This window comes from Myxocyprinus asiaticus, chromosome 6, assembly GCF_019703515.2.
Source record: "Myxocyprinus asiaticus isolate MX2 ecotype Aquarium Trade chromosome 6, UBuf_Myxa_2, whole genome shotgun sequence".
Taxonomy (NCBI): Eukaryota; Metazoa; Chordata; class Actinopteri; order Cypriniformes; family Catostomidae; genus Myxocyprinus; species Myxocyprinus asiaticus.
The window spans coordinates 38,476,056-38,503,348 of record NC_059349.1 but is presented as its reverse complement, the minus strand read 5'-3'; the positions used below and the strand labels follow the sequence as shown (position 1 = coordinate 38,503,348).

The 27,293-nt window shown below is 37.0% G+C and overlaps 1 protein-coding gene across 5 annotated transcripts; it reads right to left on the bottom strand.

The window, feature by feature from the left end:
- Positions 1–313: 313 nt before the first annotated feature.
- Positions 314–27,293, bottom strand: LOC127442425 (signal peptide peptidase-like 2B). 5 transcript variants are annotated; one of them, XM_051700449.1, is made up of 16 exons: positions 26,591–27,293; positions 25,229–25,276; positions 19,456–19,569; positions 18,626–18,808; positions 18,445–18,534; positions 18,211–18,350; positions 16,492–16,634; positions 16,301–16,397; positions 16,090–16,206; positions 15,921–16,002; positions 15,088–15,162; positions 14,559–14,621; positions 14,370–14,469; positions 14,037–14,114; positions 11,153–11,313; positions 314–1,787 (listed from the first exon to the last, which is right to left on the bottom strand). In XM_051700449.1, exons 2-16 carry the CDS (start codon positions 25,229–25,231, stop codon positions 1,614–1,616), a joined length of 1,620 nt encoding a protein of 539 aa, XP_051556409.1. In that variant the 5' UTR covers positions 25,232–25,276; positions 26,591–27,293; the 3' UTR covers positions 314–1,613. The 5 variants fall into 5 exon arrangements, 4 of the variants coding, with proteins under 4 accessions (XP_051556409.1, XP_051556411.1, XP_051556410.1 ...); XM_051700451.1 differs by lacking the exon at positions 25,229–25,276 and having other exon boundaries at positions 26,591–27,292; XM_051700450.1 differs by lacking the exon at positions 26,591–27,293 and having other exon boundaries at positions 25,229–26,546.

Below are 27,293 nucleotides of genomic sequence, written 5' to 3'. Positions count from 1 at the left end.
AAGATCGGTAAGTTATTTGGATTTTTACAAAATTATCTTTAAAATACAGTGTCCTGAAAAAGGGATGTTTCTTTTTTTGCTGAGTTTTTGACCTTGGATTTGCAGCACACCAACTCACATTATTTGCCAAGATATAACCCACGTTTACACTACAACACATTATTGCTTTAGTTTTAATGTGGGAGGGGATCTGCTAAGTACTCCACTAATAAAAACTCCACATTTTATTATACAGGCTTCCTAGTGAAAGCCTTTATTTTTCAGCAATATTTCACAAGTGAAATCACATTAAATCATCACAACACACTGCACATCACAATGCATTATTCCTTTAATATCTGCACTCTTTAAGATGTTTTCAAAACCACACTGCAACACTTTAATAGAATATGTTGATCTCTAATCAAACAGAGCTTCATATCTCTGTAGATTAGAAACAAAAAAACAAACATGACATCCAGACTGCAGAAGTGTTCATACATGGTCAGAATGTCCTGATATTTAACTTGTCCACATTATTCCACATGGCTCAATATAACGAAGCACCATGTACCCAGATATAAATAAGACAACAGGGAGACATGACTTTGAATGGATAGTTTAACCAAAAATGAAATTCTTTCATCATTTACTCACCCTCATATCGTTACAAACCCGTTTGACTTTTTTTCCATGAAACACAAAAGGAAATGTTAGGCAGAATGTTTAGTCTCCGTCGCCATTTACCATTATTGTATGGAAAATTATGCAATAAAAAGTGAAAAGTGTCTGTGGCTAACATTGTGCTTAAAATCTTTTGTGTTGACAGAATATTAGTTTTGGTGTTAGCTGTCCCTTTAAATCATTGATGAGTACCATGAATACAAAAATTCCTACTATAAAATGGATGGACAGGAAAGCATCATTGTAAACTGCACTTGTTAAAATATTATCTGCACTTAAGTTCTTATGTTCCTTTGCATCAATTAAATACACTGGTAGCCAATTATTAACATTAATGAATAATTAGGGCTTTTTAGTGAGCTGACTTTAAACATGTTGACATTTCTGAAAAATGTCTAGCTGCACTAGGTTTTATTTCTGAGATTTTTAACACTGATTTAAAAAGAAGAGAGAAAACAATAACACGCACACAGACACACACAAATGATATCCTTGCGAAGATAAAATCTGTCCATTTAAAGCGCTCTTAAAGGGATAGTTCACCCAAAAATGAAAATTGTGTTATAATTCACTCACCCTCATATTATTCCATTTCTGTTCATCTTTTGACTGAGGATAACATTCTGCCTAACATCTCCTTGAGTTCCACAAAAGAATAACTGTTAAACGAGTTTCGAGTGAATGATAACAGATTTTTTTGTTTGTTTGGGTGAACTATTCGTTTAATAGCATCCATCATGGAGGTGTAGGCTAATGTTGGATGACACACAGCCCGATGTTGTGTTTGTGCATCTCTTCATGGCTTCGGTTCGAGCAGACAGCCCACTTTCAAAGGCTTTAAAAATGTGTGTCACTTTCCCTCTTTGTAAAGCAAGTGCACTGAGATGTTCGTACAGCTATGACTGACTTAAAAACGAACAAGAAATTAGCATCCTTCGAGTCTTTTGTCTTTAAATAGTAGCCGCATCTGTAAGATGCGAAACTTCCTTTTGGTCCAGTGGAGGAGGGTCCTCACACTGATTGGTCGTTTCAGAGTCCTGTGGTTCTGGATTGGATTGGGGTTCAGCTATGGATTCTCCAGGAGTTTGGGTACAGCTCATTTGTTCCATCACAATAGGAGGAAGCTGAAGAAGAAATAAGAGAAATGTGATGAATAAAGGAGTAAATCTAATATTACTATGCATACAATACAAAGTATACTCATATTATACACTGACACACACCGATCAGCCACAACATTAAAACCACCTGCCTAATATTGTGTAGGTCCCCCTCGTGCCACCAAAACAGCACATTCTCACCACAACTGTACAGAGAGCGGTTATCTGAGTTACCGTAGACTTTGTCAGTTCGAACTAGTCTGGCCATTCTCTGTTGACCTCTCTCATCAACAAGGCATTTCTGTCCACAGAACATGCCGCTCACTGGATGTTTTTTGGTTTTGGCACCATTCGGAGTAAATTCTAGAGACTGTTTTGCATGAAATTCCCAGGAGATCAGCAGTTACAGAAATACTCAAACCAGCCCATCTGGCACCAACAATCATGCCATGCGATTATCTAATCAGCCAATCGTGTAGCAGCAGTGCATAAAATCATGCAGATATGGGTCAGGATTTTCAGTTAATGTTTACATCAACCATCAGAATGGGGATAAAATTTGATCTCAGTGATTTGGAGCTTGGCATGATGTTGGTGCCAGATGGGCTGGTTTGTATATTTCTATAACTGCTGATCTCCTGGGATATTCACGCACAACAATCTCTAGAATTTAGTCAGAATGGTGCCAAAAACAGTGAGAAACAGATCAATATTCAAGTCAAAAACAAAAGAAGAATGTGAAATTCGATCGTAAAAAAATGACTTGAATATTGATCCACCACACCACTATTGACACACCTATCATATCGCTTCTGAAGATATAGATCTAACCACTGGAGTGTATGGATTACTTTCATGCTGCCTTTATGTGCTTTTTGGAGCTTCAAAATTTTGGTACACATTCACTTGCATTGTGAAGACCAACAGAGCTGAGATATTCTTCTAAAAATCTTCATTTGTGTTCAGCAGAAGAAATAAATTCATACACATCTGGGATGGCATTAGGGTGAATAAATGGGAGAATTTTAATTTACTGGTGAACTATCCCTTTAAGAGATGTTTAATGATCTAAAGTAGTGATTTGCAACAATCTCTGATCAGATTTTAGCTGAAACAATTGTCAACAAAAATTTTCGTTGTCGAATAGTCGTTTGATCTAATTTAACGTAACATGAGATCACATTAAACTCTAATGATGATGCAGGAGAGCAGCACTGCAGCTCGCACCTGACTGAGAGGAAGAATTACACAGCTCACAGTCCAGATGCGCTCTAAACTTTCCAAACAGCTTCAGGTGATGTAGCTCGCAAAGTATGAGGGAATTATACAAAAATACCAAGTAAGTAAATACAGAAGCACTCTCGTTGTGGAATAAGCGGAGCTCTTTAAAGGAAATACCCCGACGTTACATCTTAAATGCAGTTATATATAAATAAATGCATTATAGCTTTATTAAAGTTCAAATAATACGACAGCATATCATGAAAATAACAACAAACTCCGAAACTGGCATTTCTCTGTGTGGTCAGCGCCTCTATGAGTTGCGCGATGTGTCCCGATCTAAGGAAGAGAGATTGAAACTGCACCCGGCTGATGCACACTCTGTCGCGGGGACACTCATCCCTCGAGTGGCTCACGACTTAATGAATCATAATATATGCGTCACTGTGTGTTTCTTATCGTGAAGAAAATTGGCAATAAGCAGCTTTATTTTTTTTATTTTTTTCTAATAACAAATTTATTGATTCATGCAGCAAATCACACAGACATAATAGAAAATACAACCTCAAACCACATGAAATCAAAACTTTTTTTTTTCCCGAGCAATAATCCCTCCACCCCATCCGACACCCCAAACAAGCACTCTAGTGATCAGAAGTCAACTGACAAAGACACACATATAGACAATAAAACAGGAAATATTTAGACACAGAAATAATAATAAAAAAACATTTATTTTTTTTCAAACATAAAAAATTAAAATAAAAACTCTAATCCTTCTCCAATTCCCTCTCGAGAACCCTCCAAAAAGGCCAGATAACCGCCCCACTTCCTAATGAAAATATCCATGTTATCCAGCCTTCTGTACACCATCTCCTCAAATGCCGCCACCCTACCCAGCTCAACGCACCACTCACAAAACGAGGGCACATCAGACGACTTCCATCCCTTGAGAATTAACCGCCTGCCAATCATAGCGCCTGTCAGGACCCAACTCTCCACGTATTTATCACACACACGCAGGACCGCTCCATCCCCCAAAACACACAATCTGGGGCAAAACGAAAACCATGTGTTGACCACTTCACACACGAACCTCTGTACTTTCTACCAAAACTCTTGTATCCTAACACATCCCCAAAAAACATGGGATGTGTCCCCGTCATCCGATTGACATCTCCAGCAGGTGGGTGTGTCTTTAAGACCAAGTCTATACATTCTAGAGGGGGTCCAATAAAATCGATGCAAAATCTTAAATTGCATAAGGCGCACACTTGCATCTCTAGATGCAGACTTGATGTTTTTTTAAATCCCAGCCCACACCCCATCCTCCAACACTAAATTAAAATCTTTCTCCCATAATCTCTTAATAGAAGTTAAAGCTCCATCCCCCAAAATCTGAATTAGCAAAGTGTAATACACTGATGCCTCATGTCCTTTACCAAAAGCAGCAAGCACCTCTCCCAAAGTATCTGCCACTCTAGGGGGGTGTACGCTACTCCCAAAAATAGTACAGAGCAGGTGGCGCAACTGTAAATACCTAAAAAACTGAGATCTGGGAATCCCAAAATGTTGAGTCAAATTATCAAAGGATCTCAACACTCCGTTCTCATATAGATCACCGAGTGCAGCAACCCCCCTGACAATCCACTCTGACCAGCTGAAGGGGGACTTATCAATACATCATTTTGGGTTCAACCATATGCTCGAAGCAGCATTCAAATAAATGTTCGAATTAAACACTCTGGACACTTTTGTCCATACCGAGTTCAAATGCGAGATGACTGGGTGTAACTTAATTTCACCGGTTAATTTGATAGACAGGCCCTGCAATGGCGAAATAGGGGCAAGAACTTCTTGTTCAATACAAAACCAAGGAGGGGCCCTTTCAGGTGGAAGCGACCAATGAGCCAAATGTCTGAGACCGAAAGCATAATAATAAAACAAAATCTTGGGTAGGCCTAGTCCACCTTTGTCAATCGGCCTATGTCATTTGTTGAAGTGCAATCTGGGATGCTTCCCATTCCAAATGAAGGACTTTGCTATACTTTCAAATTGCTTAAAATAAGAGAGGGGGACATCTATAGGGAGTGACTGTAGCAGGTAGTTGAATTTTGGAATACAATTCATTTTATTTACATTGACCTTTCCAATCATCGAAAATCTTTTTATTAGAGGGTCAAAATTAACACTAAGTCAGACATATTTGGTGGAAATAAAACACCTAAATATTTAATGCCCTGTTTGGGCCACTGGAAAGTGCCCGGCTAGAACGCCACTACTGGACAGTATGCTGTCAGAGCCAAAGCTTCGGATTTAGACCAATTGCCTTTGTATCCTGAGAACTTGGAGAAGGAATTAATAATTCTGTGGAGGCAAGGCATAGATCTAGAAGGGTCGGAGACAAATAATAAAATATCATCTGCATAAAGCAAAAGCTTATGCGCCACACCTGGAAAATCATCCTCTTTTCTTATTGCGGCTGCTATTGGTTCCAAGGCAAGACAGAACAATAATGGGGAAAGTGGGCAACCCTGCCGGGTGCCCCATTCAGAGTAAAATAATCTGAAATTAATCAGTTTGTTTGTATTGCTGCTACAGGGTGTCTATAAAGTAACTTAATCCAACCAATAAATGTACTCCCGAACCCATACATTTCCAAAATCTTAAAAAGATAATCCCATTCAACCATATCAAATGCCTTTTCAGCGTCGAGTGAGATGGCAGTGACCGGAGTCTGATCATTTGCCACTGACCACATGATGTTGATGAAACACCTAATATTATCAGAAGAGCTACGGCCCCGAATAAACCCCACCTGATCTATAAGAGATTTCATAACTTTACTTCATCGGTTAGCCAGAATTTTTGACAACATTTTTACATCTAACTGGATCAGGGAAATTGGGTGGTAACTTTTACACTCACTTGGATCTTTGTCCTTTTAAAGAATCAGACTGATCCGGGCTTGTGTCATGGTTGGCGGAAGCTTTCCATTCTTTAATGCTTCTGTATAAACTTCTAGCAAAAGTGGAGCCAATTCTGTTGCACAAGATCTAAAAAATTCAGCGGCAAATCCATCTGACCCCGGAGCTTTGCCTATAGGCAGGGACTTAATTACCTTGTCAAGCTCCTCCAAGGTTATCTCAGAATCAAGAGAGCTTTTTTGCTCGGTCGTCAGTTTAGGGAGTTCTAATGGATCCACAAATTTTCCAATATCTTCATCAGTAGATGAAGACGTGGAACTATAGAGATCAAAATAGAACTCCCTAAAAGCATTATTAATATCACTGGTCGAGGTAAATATTTCACCGGCAGAAGATTTTATTGAGGGAATGGTAGAAAAAGACTCTCTCTGTTTTATATATCTAGCTAAAAGCTTCCCTGATTTGTCCCCCAACTCAAAGTATGACTGTCTTGCCCTGAATAACCAAAACTCCACTTTCCGTGACAAAATAGCATTATATCTATATTTCCATCGGGTCAATTCTCTGTGGCCATCAGACGACATACGACATTTCAGTTCTGCCCTTTTAATATTCCCTTCCAATTCCACAAGTTCTTGTGCTTTGGATTTTTTGAGGAATGAGGCATACTGTATGATCCGTCCCATAAGAAACGCCTTAAGTGCCTCCCAAGCCACGTCCACAGAGGATACTGAGAACCAGTTTGTCTCCATATAAATATTGATTTCAGCCTTTAACATTTGTTGGAAATCAGGATTTTGCAAAAGGGATACATTAAAGCGGCAACTATATGATTTCTTTTTCTCTGTATGTGGCAACATCTCTAAACTCACCAGGGCATGATCTGAGACTAAGATGTTTCAAATTGAGCAGTCGACTACAGATTAAATGAGGGACTTGGATATAAAAAAAAATAATCTATTCTAGAATAGATTTTATGAACTGATGAAAAAAATGTAAAGTCCCTACCAGATGGGTTCAAAAGTCGCCAGATATCTGCAAGATCAAGATTTTTACACATCCTGTGAAGTGTCACTGTTGCTCTAGGGGGCTTACACACTTTCGATTCACTATGATCAAGAGTCCATCAAAATATTAAAGTCTCCTCCCAATATTATATCTTAAGGGGTGCCAGTGGTTTGCAACATCCCTTCAAGATCTACAAAAAAGCCCTGGTCATCAGCATTACGTGCATAAATATTAGCCAAAATCAGCCTTTGTCCCTGAATTTCAACTAAACAATAATGACTCTTCCTAATTTATCCTTAATCTGTTTGAGATATTTGAATTGTAGATGTTTGTTTATTTATCAATATAATAACTCCCCTGCTCTTACTTGAGCCAGCACTAAAAAAAAAACATGTCCACCCCATATCTTCCCAAATTTTTCAGCTTCCTGTGGGGAAAGATGTATTTCTTGAAGAAACACAATATCATATTTCTTACGCTTAAGAAAAGTAACAACCTTCTTTTTATGGGGTGCCCCAACCCATTCACATTCCATGTGGAGAGGGATAATCCATACATATTAACGATTGACATCTTGATATAATAGAAAGAAAAAAAAATGTGTCAAAAACAAGATTATACAGACCACAATCCCCATTAGTGCAACATTCAAACCCCGAACTCCACCCCCCCACCGCCCCGAACCAAAAAAAAAAAAAAGTGTGAATTAACCCCGCGCACAAGAGCGCCAACCGCCGTCAATCCCTCCAAACTCAAAAGATCCATGGACGCCTGCAAGAGCCCCCGCGACAACTTTGCCATCGGATTGCTCAATATTACCTCACAAATTTGTAAGGCAAAATTACATAACAGAAAATACTTTGTAAAACAAACCTCTGCCAATAGGCATCATAAACACACGTAAATGTATAGATTCATTCACAGAACTGTCTCAAAGATGTCTTCTTCCACAGAACAAAATTCCAGCCACTATAAACCGTTCAGTGTCCTTGAACAGTCAAACAGATGAACACGTGAACCGGTTGCTTATGAATGCAGCAGATGACGTAATCATTCCAATGTCCCACAGAAAAACTCTGTAAATCAAACCCCAGCCAACAGGAGGCATAAGAACAAAGAACATGCAGGTTCATCCAAAAAACTGTCCCAAAGCAGTGTTACTCCACAAAGCAAACTCCAGGCGCTAGGCAGAACCATCATAAACAGCAGCAAAACAGGAATTCCGGTTCTTCGGGTGATCAAGAGTCAAGTTCACTCAGAGGGCACAATAAAAGAATACACCATGACTTACTCAGACCGCCAACTGTAAAAAAGACATCCTTTGTGTGGGCATGTAAACATTTTGCGGTCATCCATAGTGTCTAATCTCAATCTGGCTAGGAACTTCAGTGCAGAAGCGATCTTTTGTCAATGCAAAAGATTCTACCGAACAGACTCCAGCCGCCAGGCAAAATCAACACAAAAAGATGCCCAACTTTCTCCAACAGTAGAGTCAATGAACAGCGAGTCGATCCACTTACATGAGAAAAACCCCAATGGTTTACTTACTCGTAGATTGTTTAAAAGACAGTGCTTGTTTCGGACATGTGAATACTTTGCGACCATCCTTCGTCTCTATTCTCAGTCTGGCCGGAAACATCAGTGCAAAAACGATATTTCTTTGATGCAAGAGTTTCTTACACTCCTTGAATCACTCGCATTTCTCTCTTGTCGAATTCGCAAAGTCCGGGAACAAGAAAATACTGTGATTCTTCCAAGAAAGCCTTCCCTTGTTCCTTGCCTGGCGCAACACAAGATCTTTATCGGATGATCTCAGAAATTTGACCAAAATCGATCGGGGCCTGTTTCCCTCAGTAGATCTACCTGCCGGAACTCTGTGAGCTTGCTCGATTTCCAGCCCGCGGCCCGGAAAATGTCGAGCAGACTCGGGAAGAGTTCATCCAATAATTTCACCATATCTCTGCCCTCCTCATGCTCAGGAATTCCAACAATTCGGACGTTATTCCTGCGATTTCTATTCTCATGATTTTAAATTTTTCCAAGAACACATTCCAAATCAACTTTGGTCATGGGTGGATTAGCGGGTAATTCCCTCTCCGATGACTTAAGACAATCGATTCATCTCTCAACATCCGTCACTCGTGACTAACTCAGTCACGAGTTCCATCGCTGTAATCGATCGACGTATAACTGCGAGATCCTCCAAGTCAGCAAGAATCCTCGTCAGCATCACCGACATGTTGGACAGTTGACGCTGGATCTCCTCTCTCGTCGCACCAACCAAATCGAGTCCCCGGTCTGTAGGCCTGACGGGGCTTTCATCCTGAGCACGTAAGTGTCTTTTAATGTCTCCAGAGCCCGAGGATTTTGACTTCTTTGCCATATTTTACCTCAAAGAGCAAATGTGTAACTGACTGTATCGAATTTCACCAGGTTATCACATAAAAATAATAACAAATTTAGCCAAGTGCGCAGAGCTCATTGCTCACACGTCTGCTCCCTGCATGGCGTCACATGACCCCAATAAGCAGCTTTATTAATAATAGCAAGTTTATTTTTTTGTGAGTTAAAGATGGACTGAAGTGAACAGAAAGGTGAGAGAGGGTAGTCTTCGCCCCATTATACACTGCAACAAAATACGTTTTTGATTTGTTTTTGTTTTGGCTTGTTTTCCACTATAAATATTTAAAACTCCTTTAAAACCACGTACATTTTCTTTAGCAGCTATACTGCAGAAGAAAAAAAATGTTATCTAAGAATGCTGAATATATTACAAATGTTTTTTTTAATCCATTAAAGAAAAAAATGAATTCATCTGAGAAGCAGCATATAAGATATTTAGACTTACTTTTAGATCTTGAATAAAAGTATATTTTGTCTTTATAACAAAAATACACTTATTTACAAAACACACTTATATTTGAGATACATTCTCTTAAAGCAAGTCTAAATATCTTATATGTTGCTTCTCAAGTAAATGTATCTTGTTTTAAGGATTTTTAGATCATTTTAAATGGAAAACAAGACAAAAATACTTGATAATAGGATTTTTTGCAGTGAATTTCTTTATTGAATTAAACTTAAAATGTATTTTTTTCCCCCCTTTAATTCAGTGAATGTCATTTAGAGGTAATTTTAAAAGATGATTTTGTTCTCTTTATTGTTAGTAAGCACATTTGATGCAACCTTTACAAGTCGGAGCACAAGCTGAATAATCAGTTAAGAGCTAATGATTAATCGTTGCAATAATCGCTGAATAATCGTTTGAATAATCGATAGATTAATCGATTATCAAAATAATCGTTAGTTGTAGCCCTAGATCAGATAAGAGGTAAAAACTGAGAAAGCACTCCTCACAAAGAGGTTTTTCAATTTAAAGCAGCAGAAGAATGTTAAAATTGAATCTATGATTTAGTGAAGGAGAGAAAGCTTTATGATCTAAAGAAGAATGTAATCCTTTTCATCTCTGAACTGCTCAAAGGAAATCACCATAGATTAACTAAGGACCAACAAATCTCTAGGATGATTATCTGTTTAAAAGCATGACAACTGTTAGCTAAAGAACTGAGGAAATTAAAATTAAGCCCTCTTGTAGCACACACAGATTTTTTACCAGACCTAAAGGATAGATTTGGTGTGTATCAAGTCATATTTTATTAAAACAGTTGTTTTAACTCAAATGTATTACAGTCTGTAAGACATTACCATGTTAACGTGGTTTTAATCGAGTTTAAATCAGTCAAACTGGCAATTGTATTTATTTTATTTTTTTTGGCAAGTCTATAAAAAACACCTGGACAATCTTTTGAAATCGTGAATACCGCGTGTCTAAATGTTCTGGGAAGGGGAAAATGCTGGGCCGCCCTCCTCGTCACACATACAGCAAAGATCCTGGAGAGATAGGAAAATCTACCTCCTTGCTAACTTGGAGGATCTGAGGCAGTTCACAGCTAACACACTGCTTCTGTGTTCCATGAAAGAAAGTCAAACGGGTTTGTAACAGTATGAGAATGAGTGAATAATGACTTTTCATTTCTGGGTGAACTATCCATTTATGTTATGGGTTGAAAACACTGAACCTATCCTTTTAAGAAAACACCCACAGTAAAAATGAGAGCAAAATATGAGCGGAACAAAAATACGTGGGTGGTTTTACTCAACTGCAAGTTTAGTAACTGTACATAACCCTAGAACTTTTCCGACCGAAGGCACTCATATCAAACTGGTATTCACCACAAATCCACTTCCTGTCCAGAACAAAGGCAGCTCCTTGCGCCACAGTGCCACCGCAAGGCTGGTGAGGAGCGTGCAAGGCACCAGGTATAATAGGGCAGGCTGACCCATCTCCATCAGAGCCAGAGCCACAAATGTGATGAGCAGGCCGATGCCATAGCCTAAACAAAGAAAGATCACTGGTCAGTTTCACAATTTTTAAGTGATAAGCACCATTTACTCTTTTCAAACTATGCACTTGGAAAAGCGAGATATAAAGGTATAGTTCACTCAAATATGAAAATATGATTTTTTTTCTTCTTCTGCAGAACACAAACAAAGATATTTAGAAGAATATCAGATCTGTAGTTCCATACAATGCAAATGAAGGTAATCAACATTTTGAAGCACCAAAAAGCACATAAAGGCAGCATAAAATTAATACACAAGACTCCATTGGTTAAATCCATGTGTGGATTAGAAATAGATATAAGTCCCTTTTAAGGGGATATGCACAAAGAATGTAAATCACCAAAAACAAAAGAAGAATTTGAAAGTGAAATTGGAGATTAATAGTAAAAAAGGACTGTTTTTTTCTGTTTCTCACCCACACCCAGGGATGGATTAACCACTGGGCCAATTGGGCCATTGCCCAGGGGCCTCTAAACCCAAAGGGCCCAGAGCTCTCAATCAATTATTTATTTATTTTGAGATGCCTATTATAAATCCACATAAATGTCACATAAATGCCATTATGTGAAATACCATTTGTTTGGCCAAATGCGTGCTGGACGACAGCAGCACGAGCAAAGGCACTCGAGTGCGTGCTCAGGGAATCTGTGTTTCACAGGTGCAGCGCATTTATTTAAAGGACTACAGAGAACAGCGCCTGATTTACAAAACACTTCCAAACACAAAGGTGCAGTTTACCCTGGCTTTGTACAAAGCTGATGGTTTAAATTCATATAAGCGACAGAATTCATGCAACAGTATAGAGGACTTTAAAATGTTTAAGTTCTGCATGCATTTTATGTTTAATGATAAAGAGAAAGGTGCCTTAATATCCTAAATATGTGCACAGTAACCTTTTGTAATATTTGGTTAACCGTGAGAGTTTCAAACGGTTATTCTGTTATTTGTCGTGAGTCAGGACTTGGGAATATAGAACGTTTATTGCCATGGATACATCAAACACAATCTCAGATAGCAGGGAATAAAGTTCACAGTGAGCTATGAGCCTTAATAACACGATACATAGATCTTCAAATGATAAAGTCACATTAAAGTCGAACAAAAATAATCTCTGTCACTAATCTCTGTCACTGACTGTAACATAGTTGGCCTATACTTAATATAGTGAAAATGGGTAATTCTACCCAGACAGGTTCACTTTCCATGAGGCAGTGAACGCTACGAATTATAGGACTAATTCGGGATGCTTTGATTTATAAATGATTCAGCATTTAACTTGTTTAATTATTGTCTGCACACCAGAGCAAAAGGGGGAAAAACATTGGCTCACTGTTTATCAAGTGCTGAAACTTTGCCAGGTGAAAAACAATCTGGAATCGTGTAACAGTCACATTAAGTCCTCTTTGCAACATGAACTTCATCAGAATGTCGATTTGTGATACCAGTGCTGAAAAAGCTTTATGCAGCGCAAAACAAATGTTGAAACAGAACACAGATGTTTCCAGATGCGTTAATAAATATTGAAATTCTTTTTAAGTTAACAGTGTCTAAAAAATGCGATGGTTTTGCACAACGAATTGTAAAACAGGACGCAGGTGTCTTGAGATGCATTTAATTATTAAAGTTCTTTTAAACTTTACAGCAAGTTGTGGCACAATGATCAAAGATGTCCATCCAGTGCATTTTTGCATGGCCTTGACGCACGTGTGAACATCCCGTAAATAGCCCTTTAGCCTACATGGAAAAACTGACCTGAACCTAGCCCAAAATCTGTAGGTTTGTTGGGTACCGTCGAACTCTGAACGGGTTGAAGACCTCTAAACACGTGCAGAATAACCGAATAGTGATTTTGGTATTTGAATACTGAACACATCCCTATTAATAATAACGCATGATTTTTGTTCAGTTCATGATGAAAAACTACACATAACTGGCTGTGTAAGACATTGTTCCAAACTTTTCTTCTGTCAATTTGAAAAATCCAACCAAATCTGGCAAGCGTCCTGTAGGGCATAAAAGTGAACATAGTCACATGACACGTCATGGGGGGGGGGGGGTGCCTCCATGGTGTACCCGACCATGGGCCTCTCAGTTCTTAATCTGTCCTTGCCCACACCTATCATATCACTTGTGAAGATATGGATTTAACCACTGGAGTTGTTTGGGTTACTTTTATATTCCTTTATGTGCTTTTTTAGCTTTTGAATTTTGGCACTTGCATTGTATGGACCTGCAGAGTGGAGATATTCTTCTAAAAATCTTAGTTTGTGTTCAGCAGAAGAAATAAAGTCATAAACATCTGGGATGGCATGAGGGTGAGTAAATGATGAGAATTTTTTGGGTGAACTATCCCTTTAAAGCAGGGTACCACATAAAAGAAACTGAAGTAAGATTGTATTCGTAATACTTTTACAGCACTTATTAATCTTGGTCAATGTTCATTTCAACCTATACTAATACATTTTTAAAAGTTGTATGTTAACATTAATCATTATGAATTAACATGAACTAGCAATGAACAATTGTATATTTATAAATTAACATTATCCAAGATTAATAAATGCTGTAAAAAAAATATTGTTCCTTGTTACTTCATTATACTCAATGAATTAACTAATGTTAATGAACAAAACCTTACTGTAAAGTGTAACTGAAACGAGTTTATGGAGTATGTTAGCCACATATCTGAATCTAAAGGTAGTCGAAGCCTTACCAATAGTGCAGGCCAGGAAGTATATTCGAGAAGTCTGCATGAGAATGTCAAATCTGTGGCAATATGCTACAAGCAGACCTGAGAAAATAAAATAAAGATGAAAGAATTGTTATATCATATTACAATGAAGAAAAAAGATGACCAGGAAGAAGGAAAAAACAACTACAATGATGGTGAAGACTGATTTCAACAATGTTCCTTAGATTGTTCCTGAGAACATTAAAGTTTTATTTTCAATTTGGACAAGCAGAGTCTGAATTACATTGTCTTATTCTTTCCATAAACCCTGGAAATGATCTGTTTTTCATCACGCAACAACAACAGAGACATTACCTGGTACCAAGATATCTCCAAAGCCCAGTAGAGAGAAGGGCCTGTCACACAGGACCAGAGGAGAAGAGTTCAACCGGGGAACTTTTAGCACCATTGGAAGCTAACAAACACATAATGCACAGATAAAACTCATAAAAAAAATTTGAAAATATTCTCATTGTCCAAAATGACAGATTTTAAGAAAAGTACCTTCTCATGTGAAAAGGAATTAGAGGGTCCAGTCGCCACCTCTACCATGATACTTTCACCACTCTGCACAAATATAATAAAAATACACATAAACGTTTAAAGTCAACATGAAACAGCGTTCACAAACCATCTCACTTCTGTATTGTGACGTATTTCCTAGCCAAACAGGATTCAATGAGAAGAGATAGAGAGCAGAACTTGATTTTATCAATTGAGAATTGACTGGACCATGAAAAGCGGTCTCTATATGACAGGTGGCGGGAAGAGGCAGAGGGGTTGAGCAAGCCAAAAATGAAAGTCATTTTAGAGGAGTAAGTTATTACATTTTAATGAAAGTTTACAAAGATAACGTTTTTTTGTCTGGAATAACATGAACCAATGAACCGTTCAAAATAAGACCCAATTAAGAAATTAAACAATTAAATAAGATCCATTGTAATTTCATGTTGACTTGAATTAGAATAGACTATTATTCATTGTTTACTGATCTACGTCAAAATAAAATAAAAAGAACTAGAATGTCTCATACCTCAGTTAAGAGTGGTGTTATAAAAACAAAAAACACATCATACACAAACAGGACGACCAGCAGCAGAGTGCAGGCCTACGAAGAGAACAATAACGGATTGAAAATCATTATTTCCACATAAGGATGTCATTGGTAATAAAACTGAAAATCATATGGCCTGTACCAGAATCAATGCAACATTAAAGGGATAATTTACCAAAAATGAAAATTCTCTCATTTACTCAACCTCATGCCTATATGACTTTCTTCTGCTGAACACAAATTAAGATTTTTAGAAGAATATCTCAGCTCTGTATGTCCACACAATGCAACTGAATGGTGGCCAGACCTTTCAAGCTCTAAAAATCACTTAAAGGCAGCATAAAAGTAATCCATACGACTCCAGTTGTTAAATCCATATCTTCAGAAGCGATATGATAGATATGGGTGAGAAACAGATCAATATTTAAGTCCCTTTTTTTACTATAAATCTCCACTTTCACATTCTGAAAAAGTGGAGATTTATAGTAAAAAAGGACTGAAATTATGATCTGTTTCTCACCCAGTGATTGCATCACTTCAGAAGGCATGTAATAAACCACTGGAGTTGTTTGGGTTACTTTTATGTTGCCTTTGTGATTTTTGGAGCTTCAAAGGTCTGGTCACCATTCGCTTGTATTGTATGGAACTACAGACACAAGATATTCTTCTAAAAATCTTTGTTTGTGTTAAGCAGAAGAAAGAAATTCATACACATCTGGGATGGCATGAGGGTGAGTAAATGATGATAGAAATTTCATCTTTGGGTGAACTATCCCTTTAAGTAGCATCCACAGGCAGCATTTTCAACTCACCTTGAAAGTGGGCAGTCTGATTGTTTTCAGCATGTAGAGGCAAAATGCGATGCCTAATGCATCCTGAAGCACCCACGCCCACCTAGGGAACATTATTTTGACAGAAGATACCGTAACGCTGCTAAAAGGGTCACACAAAAAAGCGGCAAAAGGTTTTAAATATGCTTACTGGTCTTCATTGCGGAAAACTCCCCAGGTGACACTAACTCCTATACAGATGGCTGAAAGGAGCAGCATGCGCACCTGTGGCCGCTTATGGCAGTACGGCAGGTTATTCTCGGGTATCCTATCAAAATCCAGACATGTACACGAGGCATTTCCATCAATACAATTCTAAAAGGTAAGAATCTTGTCTTGTCTTTATAATTCACATCTCTAACCTGCATTTCCCGAAGGGTATTCTTCGTACAAAAGGCCAAAGACAGCTGTACAGACCGACGGCCGATGCCAAACAGAATGTCGCTATGGACATATACACTGCCGGGGAAGGACAAGAGAGAGAAAGTCAACAAGTTCAGCCAAGGAACAGACAGTTTGTTGAACAACAGCAAGACTTGAATATTTAATTTACCCAAGTGATCATAGAAGAAATACAAGAGCACCAGCATAGTGCAGCACATGACCACAAATACACAAATCATGACTGGAGTGACATCAACCGTCTCTTCATCTTGTTTCTCGGCACTGTCATCTCTCTTGTGCTTCATGTAACGTCTGCAAACAAACACACACAGATAATTAGTCAAACTACTGTAGTTTTTCACAGATGTAGGTAAAGTTGACTCAGTTCTGCATTACTCTTCTTAAAGTTGCTTGTTGCAAGCTTTATTACTTACCTGGTTAACTCCCAACCTGTTTGAAAATTATATCATAAATTCCCCAGGCTTATGTTGCTCCAAAACCCATATGACTTACTCTCTTCTAGGGCTGGGTATTGATACAGATTTCCTGATTTGATTCCGATTCACAAGCTCTTAATTCCATTCAATTCCGATATCGATTCATGAGTACATTTGTTACAATGTCCATTTTGCTTAAATATGAAATAAATTCTCTCTCAGCGAATGCTCTTAATTTTAAAGGAACATTCTAGGTGCAATATGAAAAAATATAATAAGTAAAATTTATATTATTATTAGTTTTTACTCAAATTGATCACATTTAAGCTTTTGAATAATGTTCAAATTTAGTCTATTCCATCAATTAAAGCCTTGAAAATGCATATATTATGTTGCATATATTTTTATGTTACGTTCAGTGTTTACTTTCATAATTTGTTCTATTTACAAGTATTAACATTGATATGTAGTTTACATGCTAAATTGGTACTGTCTCTTTAAGACCAGCGCAAGAGAAGACGTGCATGATTTCTTTAGCGCATCCATGTGTAAATGTTTATTTTTTGCTGTTTTTAATCAAAGAGTATTAAAAGAGACATTATTCAATGACATATGCATCCGTGGATCTCATCTTTGGACACACATAGCGAATCAAACCAAACTTTTACTTTCAACACGCAGTGAAAGTATCTTGCGGCAAATAACTTCTTCGCCTCTATATTACTCAATCACTGGTGAGTGAAATCGGAACATTTACCAGCCAGTGGTATTTTAAGTCGCATCGCAGGCTATTTGGTCACACATGTGAGTGATTTACTCGCATTGTACAGTGTTGCCACATAGAATTAAAGATCGATCTTGGGATCTCTTTCATGAAACACAAAAATGTTTGGCAGAATGTTAGGGACAGACAATCTCAGTTACCATTTACTTTCATAGTAAGGAATAAAAATGCAATAAATGTTCCCCCACATAGGGACGACTCTGCGGTGGAACAAGCTTCCTAACATAATCTATGAAGCAGACTCTCTCTCCGTCTTCAAAAAAACGGCCAGACAACCTTTTCGTGAGCACTTGACAATGCAATAAAAAAATTAATAAACTGCACTCTTAATCTCTGTCTTGGCGAATACTTTTATATTACAACTGAAACTTTGTAATGCAGCACTTTTCGTACTACTACCTCCTTAAGATGAATCGCTTTTGTTGTATCCTTCCTTATTTTATAAGTCGCTTTGGATAAAAGTGTCTGCTAAATGAATAAATTAATATGTACATCAATTTGAATGGTAATGGAGCCTATCAGTCCTTAAGATTCTACCTAACATTTCCTTTTGTGTTCCACAGAAAAAAGTTCAAGTCATACAGGTTTGGAACAACTTGAGGTTGAGTAAATGATGAAAAAATTTTGAACTATTGCTTTAAGGGCACAATATTACAAAACTAGTCACTTTTTAATGTCCCTGCTGCCAGCCCAGTATCCTCCAACAGCCACTGTGCCCACTGCCATCAGGAAGATGATCACCATGTTGTAATCTACCACTGGTTCATTGGGCGCATACATGGCCACCTGCCTGTCCTCCCCAAATATCTGGAAATAAAGGTGGAGAGATGCCTTTATAACTAAGCTCCACAGGGATGAGACTAAACAGAAACAGCTCCAGTGACCTCCTGTGAAACATTACCTTCCTGATATCCAGCATGTCTTTATAGCTGAGCAGAGCCACTGGGATGCTTATCTCCTCATACTGGGACTTGTTGCCCGAGGGCGGTGTCTGCATATGATTTAAAACAGAACGCAAACAAAACTCATATGACGTTTCAACAAACAATCATGGCTCAATTAGTGGTGTTTTTATGTCTTACAAGTCTATCTTTGCTGACGATCAGAAGTCCCTTAGCACCATTGATCTGCGCCAATCTTACTTTCTCATAGAAAGTGCAATTTCCTCTCATCACCATTAGGATACTGTTTGGGAAGCCACCCTCAGGTACATCCGAGGGGGAGCACAGCACAGAGGTGGTGAGATCATAGATCTGCAGCCGCACCTGAAAAACAAACAACCAGTATGGAAATTATACTGTAGAACGATGAGTAGCAGCATCATGGCACTAAATCGTATATTGCTGTTTACTGCCCTGGATGAGATTACGTCATCATTTTCACTTTTTTTGGAGGATTGCAACTGCACATTACCTAGAACTGTCTTCATTTCTAAGACGGTTTTACAAATGAAGACAAACATTTAAGAGATTCGTTAATCATTTACTCTCTGTCATGTAATCCAAAACTTGTATGACTTACTTTCTTCTGTGAAACAAATGGAAATGTTAGGCAGAATGTTAGGGACTGACACTCTCAGTTCATATTCACTTTCATTTAATTATTTTCTGATTATTAAGTGAATGGTGACTGAGATGGAACATTCTGCCTAATATCTCCTTTTATGTCCATGAAAGAAAGTCATATGGGTTTGGAATAACATAAGTAAATGATGAAAGAATGTTCTTTTCTTTTTTTTGTGAACTATCTTAATGGTCCAGTAAAATTTCAGATAGAGCAGGGGGTTTTGTTGGACATGAGGCCAGACTTCACTATCGTGCAATTATTACGATTGGAATCAAGGCAACAGGAAGAAAAAAAAAATACAAAACAAGAAAGGTTTAATTGATTTCAAATGTAAATTTCTACTAACTGCTTTACTGAGGTCTTGAGGTAGTCGAGCCCACTGGGAGTTGAAGAAGATACAGTAATCTTTGCCTTTGTTTCCCCAGTCACTGAAATGTGCCATGCCATATTCACCTAAAACCTGTGAATTTAGAGAGGACACAGCTCAGGTTTCTGTATGACAGATCAGTGCATTTCCATCCTGGTCAGCAAGAAGGGAAACCTTGACAGTAACAGGTGAATACAAGTCTTGTTACAGACAGGGTACTATATGCAAAAGTTTAAGAATCTGTCATTGAAATTACATTCTGCCAAACATCTTCTTTGGTGTTCCATGGAAAGAAGAAAATAATTTGGGGTTGAAACAAGAGGAAAGTAAATTTTGAAATAATTTACATTTTTGGGTGACCTATCTGGATAGTTGAATTCAGCACTGTATGTCCTTTTTAATGCAAGTAAATGGTGGCCAGAACTTTGAAGCTCCAAAAAGCATATAAAGAAATCCATACAACTCCAGTGGTTTAATATATGTCTTCTGAACCAATGCAATCACTTTGGGTGAGAAACAGATCAATATTTCAATCCTTTTTTACAATAAATCTCCACTTTCAGAATGCAAAAGTGAAGGTGGAGACTTATAGTAAAAAAAAGACTTAAATATTGATCTGTTTCTCACCCACATCTATCATATCACTTCTGACAACATATAATTTAACCACAGGAGTCGTAGGATTACTTTTATGCTGCCGTTATGAGATTTTAGGAGCTTGAAATGTCTGGTTCATCTGCACTGAAAGGACCAACAGAGCTGAAAATATTTTTCAAAAAATCTTTGTGTTCAGCAGAAGAAAGAAAGTCATACACATCTGGGATGGCATGAGGGTGAGTAAATGACGGGAGAATTTTCATTTTTAATATATTATAGTCTTTTATCTTTTTATTTTTTCAGAATAATTCAATACTTAATTCTAACAGTGCATGGTCAGTAATTAACCAGGGTGCAGGGCAAAAATGCCACCAAAAGTGACTTAAATGTCCCAGATATTTGTATAAGGGGGCAAAAATGCTCCTTTAGTGAATTCTTAGGTTTGTTTGTGTGATGTTTATAATATTTGGTACACTTCATGGTATTCTTTTCTAGGCCTAGGGCTGAACTTGTAAATTCTTTACAGCTACTTTTTGATGTCAATTTTATTTTATAAGTAACATCCATAATTGTTCCAACAGATTAAATGGATTGATAAATTAGACAAAATATGCCATCATAAAGGAAAAAGTGCCCCTGAAAATATATATTCTATTAGGCAAATTTTGCCCATATATATATATATATATATATATATATATATATATATATATATATATATATATATGGCAAATTTCATACACAGAATATATATTCTGTGTCAGAAATTTGCCTTATATTTTTCAACATTTAAGGCAAATTTCTGACACAGGCGTGAATGTTGAAAAATACAGATTGCCTCACTCTCAAAAATCCAAATATATAAGTATATAAGTAAACAAACAAACAACAATCCCGTCTAATTTTGTGCTAAATAAGATGCCTCAAATTTAATTCAGTATAAAGCCTTCTAATGTAATGATGGTCTCATCTCACTCGTTTGAACAGTGTTGTATGTTTCACTCGTAATGACAACACAAACACAAGTGTAATGTTGTCAACAGGAGTGCTCGAGGCCCCAAACATGCACGAGCACATACTGGACTCTACCGCAAGCTAACCATACATAGCATGTAGCCAGTTAATCGTTGTCCAAAAAAAAAAATAAGAAAAAGAAAACACAACAAACTGGGTACGGATCTGTTGAGGAACCGACAACGTTAAAACGAAGACGAGCTATTCTGTGTCGGTGTAAATGTACTACCTGTTTAATCAAAAGAGCTGCCCATAGGAAACTTGACAAAAATCTCATGATGCCTGACTGTTGTCGTGTCCCCCATCTAGACTGCCTTCCTGTAATGTGTCGTTCATGAACGATTCGAATCTTTTATATGACTCGGACGAACGAGTAGCCTCAGAGAGTGATTTGTTCATTTTGAATGAATCTTTTATATGACTCGGACGAACGAGTAGTCTTAGAGAGTGATTTGTTCATTTTGTCGTGGAAACAGAATTGATTAGTTCACCTCACGAATGGGTCTTCGGATCTGAGTCTTTCGTTCATTTAACAAGTGACAGCTGCATAAGCGCTGTGTTGAAAACAGAATTTATTTCATGCTGCTAACCTTCCTTAAATACAAGCGGTTCGTTAGGTTTTATTTTTGGCCTTGCTGTTACTAAAAGAGTTTCTGGTCTCGTATTTTAGCATTTTTGCAGTTCATAACTTTGTGAATAATTCTGTAATGATGGTTCTTTTCCATAATATTGAATCTGGTAATAAAGTGTTAGTTAAAGCCTTAAACTTTATCAATTACGGGGTAATTCACATGCATAAAGCAAAATGCCTTAAATTCAAGCCCAGTCCTAAACTGGATTTACAAGTTTTATCTTCAAAAAATATCATAGACTACAAAAGCTATTAGAAAACCCCATATTTACTTTTATTTAAAAAAGTTATTTACTTTTAATTTTTTACTGATTTTGAATCAATTGCAATTTTTTCCCCCTCATGGTGCATCCCCTTGCTGTATGATTAATGTCCTTCATGCTTATTGTGAACTGTAGACCCAAATCAAGGATGCCATAGTCATCCAAGACCATTTCACTTTAATTTTACACTTGGCAGACAATATCTTGTAAACACTTCCAGCATTAAAATATATGAAAATAATTAATCATGACAATTCTTGTGATTTTAAAATGTAATTTATTGTCACTCTACATGTTTTGATCACGATCCAAACAACTGCAAAACAATGAATTGTAAGAGAAAATGAAGGAAAGACCAGTAATTGTTTCTTGTGAACGAATCGCTTGTCTTCTATGCGGAGGCTAGTATAGCGGTCACGTGACAAATGAACGAAAGACTCCGATCCGAAGACGCATTTATGAGGTGAACTAATCAATTCTGTTTCCTGTACAGATCCTATGAGTACCTATGCGGCTGTCACGTGAAAAATGAACGAAAGACTCGTACACGAAGTCCGAATCGTGAGGTGAACTATTCAATTCTGTTTCCTGTAGAGCTTTTCCGGCTGTCACGTGACAACTGAACGAAATGACTTTTTTTTTTATTTATTACTATTATTTATTTATTATTTATAAAAAGCATACAAAGTTACAAATTATAAGAACAAAAATGGGGGATACAAACAGAGCTTTTCATTCTGCATATAAACATTAGTTGGAAATAAATTTCTTTGTAAATAAATTACACATTTTTTTTTGTTTTTGTTTTTTTCATACAAAGCATAACAATTAAATCGAACAAATTACCTTTTCTTTTAGTAGAGAGGTTTTCATTGATTTTCTATTTTTGGATAACACATTCAGTGAATGATAAAAAAATGTTCAGATCCATGCAAAATAATTTAAAAGAAGGTTTAATAGACATTATTCTAGCTTTATGCAAGTAAAACTTCCCGAAAAGAATGATTCATTTTAAAGTGTCATCAATTATGTGGAAGCCAGTGTTACAATCCAAGAACAGAATCATGGAGTCATCTATTGTGATTATTTTATGAAACCTCAAAAATTTACATAGCTACCTGGGTCCAAAAGTCTGTAGAACAATTACAGGTGCAAAATGTGTACACGTTTCAGGTTCAAGATTACAAAACGAACATTGTGGTGAAATGTATCCTTTCTTTTATCTTATTGGGCAGTAAAAATGTATAAGTCTCGGACCATATCTTGTCAGTGGGAAGCATAGGAAAATTTTGTTTCCATTTCACAAGTGCGTTTGGGGGACAACATAAATCTTGTGTGAGACACTTTCTAATGTGAAAATTATTACATTTCTTATCCAAGATCAAGATACCTCCTATAAAAACTTTTGGAACCTGTCCAACTACTGAGTTGTATAAAATGTGCTTTCACAAGATGAAGCAATTTACCAAAAATGCTTTTCACAACCAAATGGTATTCTCTAAATGAAGACAGAATTCCTGAGATAGAGATAAATTGCTCATTAGAATAAATCTCACCGTTACAATTTAGTAAATCTGAAGCAGATTTGTTCTTAAATAACATGTTGATTCCATAATATAGATGAGTGTGGAGATAAAATTTATTTAAAGGCTATTTTCCAAGCTTCCAGTGCTTGCTTATGAAAATTAAGTAGCTTAATGGGAAGTTTAGTATATCTGAAGTCATGAAAGTAAAAAATTTAGACCACCGCACTTATTAAAAAGCAAATTGGGGATATAAAACCAAATAGCGTCCTCCTGATCCAAGCAATGTTTTATTGTGTTTAAATGTTTTATAAAAATGTTATTAACAGTACTGAAATAAAGGACATTGAGCCCTCCCTCTAAAAGAGTCCTTATAACCGTTTTTCTTTTTACATATTCGGTCTTGTTCTTCCAAATAAACTTAAATAAAACCCTGTCAAAAGCTAAGCACATTCTAGGACTGACATACAAAGAGTGCAGGATATACCAGCCTTGATATGCCTTCAGCTTTGGAAAGCAGTATACGTCCATGGATAGTCAGGTTCCTCTGAGACCAGCAATTAAAAACATTCTTTGCTTTGTGCAGACTCTTGGAGAAATTAATTTCAACTCTTTCAGATGGACACTTACCAATTACAATATCAAGATATCTAACTGTTTGTTTCAGCTTAATTCCACAAAATGTCAGAATTATGAATTGCCATAATCTCAGACTTGCTCTGATTAACAGAAAGACCAGAAGCATCTGAAAACAGTTTTAATGCATCTAATATAATGGGGACCTGCCATTTATCCTTCAGGAACAAACATGTATCAACTGCAAGTTGACCGATTAAAATAGTGTTGTCTGCTATTTGAATCTCTTTGATATTCGAACAATGCACCGTATAGAGGTTAAGAAGCTCTGCGACCAACAAAAATAAAAAAAGATGAAATAGGACAGCCTTGTCTAATGCCTCTCCCAATGAGAAAACATGGTGAAGTCCCATTAGACAAGGAAACATTACTTGTATTGTTTTTATACAAGCTCTGTAAATTTTTCTCAAATTTTGGACCAAAGCCAAATCATCTCAAAGCATCATACATAAAAGCATGTTCTAAGGTGTCAAATGCCTTATAAAAATCTAAGAACAGAATAAGTGCATCATGATTAACCAATTCAGAGTAATCTAAAAGATCTAAAACAAGCCGAATGTTATTTGAAATGTGTCAACCTTTCATGAAGCCAGATTGAGTGAGTGAGAGAACTTCTAAACAGGGCGTCAGTCTCCTAGCATATACTGCAGCAAATAGTTTATAATCAGAGTTAAGCAAAGTTATTGGGCACCAATTATCTAAGAAATGTTTATCTTTGTTTGGTTTTGGAATTAATGTAATTAGGCCTTGCTTCATTGATTCAGATAGTTCCCCCCTGTCTAAACATTCCTTAAAAACATCTCAAATCAAATATTTTATATCATTCCAAAATGACCGATAGAATTCAAACGGCAAACCGTCAGGGCCCGGACTTTTATTAAGTGGGGTTTTTGTAATTAGAGTGTCCAATTCCTCCATAGTTATCTCATCCTCACAAGCAGCATGACCATCTTCACTTACAGTTGGAATGAATGGCTCCACTTTACAAAACAATTTATTAGAAATTTCTGAGTGAAAAGAAGTATAAAGACACTGATAAAAATCAGATACAAACTTTGATATTTTGTATTCATCAGATGTCAAATTACCATCAATGTAAGGGGTAGAAATCCTTTTGGAGTCTCCTCTTCTCTTTTCTAAATTAAAAAAAAAATATGCAGAATTATTTTCTCCAAATTCGAACCACTTTGCCCTTGATTCCACATAAAGAACATTAAGATCTTCCCTCAGTGAATACAACTTCTCCTTATCCTGTTCACTAGGAGAGGATAGATGCAAAATATGATTTATCTCCTTTACAATCGCAGAGCTTCTTGACTCCCTTTGCCTTAGAGAGTTGTTTACCAAACTGAATAGAGAAATTCTGACACTCATATTTAAATAGTTCCCACTTTGTGATTGCAGAGTCTGATTTGGTTTTAGAAACTTCAATAATTTTCTTAATACCTAAGCAATATGAAGAATATTGTAAGAAGTAAAAGTATTTAGTTTACAGTATCCTGGCTGTCTCGAAAACAACTATAAACCTCAGCTATATCAAGGTCGATACAAGCATGATCAGTTAAAGGGGCAGGAGAAATAGTACAGGAATTAATAAATGAAACTAGCCAGTCAGACACAAGCCACAGGTCTATCCTAGATTTCTGTGACATGTCTGATTTGAACCATGTAAATGATGAAACGCTGCTTCCATGGATGTGTGTGTAAGCATCCAGCAAAGAAAGGCTGCTACAAAAATAACTTATAACTATATTAAGATTATTAACATTGATCCTTGGTGGAAATCTATCTAAATATAAATCAGGGGCCTCATTAAAATCCCCTCCCATAATAAATGCAGCTGAAAGAAATTTCAGATTTAAAGCTGAAAGTTTCGTGGACAAACTTTGGAAAAGAATACTGTTCAGCTCAGGCCTGTTAAAGCCATAAATATTACATAAAAGAATAATAATCTCCCCGGACTGAATAACACCTATTATCCATCTTCCCTCTAAAGAAAAGTGTGACTCAAGAATATTACCATTAAATGTTATGACTAAGTAAAATCATAACTCCACCAGAATGAATAGAACCATGTGAAAATAAAATGTTACCTACCCACTGAGCTGACAAACATAATACATCATTAACACTAGAATGTGTAGAGTTTCTAGTAAAAAATATAGACATCTCTTCTTTTGGAACTGCAGAATAAAAATAAAGCTTTACGTTTGGTTAGACCACGAATCCCCCGAACATTAAGAGAAAAACACGAAAAGTTAAAAGACACTGAATGAAGAACAAGAAAGAACAATCTGCCTAAGGCAGAATAATCAAATGTGTTAAGCGAGAAAGAAAAAAAAAAGAAGTGCAAATCTATCTATTTACCTTCCATGTTTAACGAGGAACAATTGGTTATTCAAAAATATCAAAACCAAGAATGTCCGAGAATTATATGAACAAACAACTACCTTTAGAGACGGGGATCATGTCAGAACAAATTAAATGGACACCATCTTTACAAAGAGGTCACAGCTGAGCTTCCAGTTAAAGTTCAAAGTGTTTTTCTTTTCTCCCCCAGAGGGAACAAGAGTATTTGTTGATCTCCATCATCTTGCTTTTTCCCAAGCCTCTCGATCTCCTCCAGCAGAACCGTGTTTGAAAGGTTCGGTTATATGCCGCCGCAAATTTGGAAGAGGGCTGTTAGACGGGGATTGGGAGTGGTAGACAATCCATATTTAACTCCTCTTCAAGAGTGGGTTTAGCATAATCATGTACACGCTTCACACTTTCCGCCATTCCTTTGTCCACTTATTTGTCTGGAGTCGCTAAAGAGTATTGTCTCAGCAACACGTGAAGGGCGATTTCAATCAATGCGCTCCGTTGGTCGAAAACTACATTGTGTCCTCACATGGTAAAAAATAATAATCTAAGCTCAGACTTAATAACGCTACAGAATCGTTCAGGATGTAAAGATATTTGTGTCAATAACGCATATCACCAAGGAAGGTTAAATGAGGTAAAGTTTTGCACGAAATTTTAAAAGAGACAGAAAAGATCCGCCATCTTGGCCGTCCCCCTGGAACGAAATGACTTGAATATATATTCTTTATTTAGCTGAACGAGATTCAAATATCCAAATCAGTAAAATGATCCGATCTTCCCATCACCTAC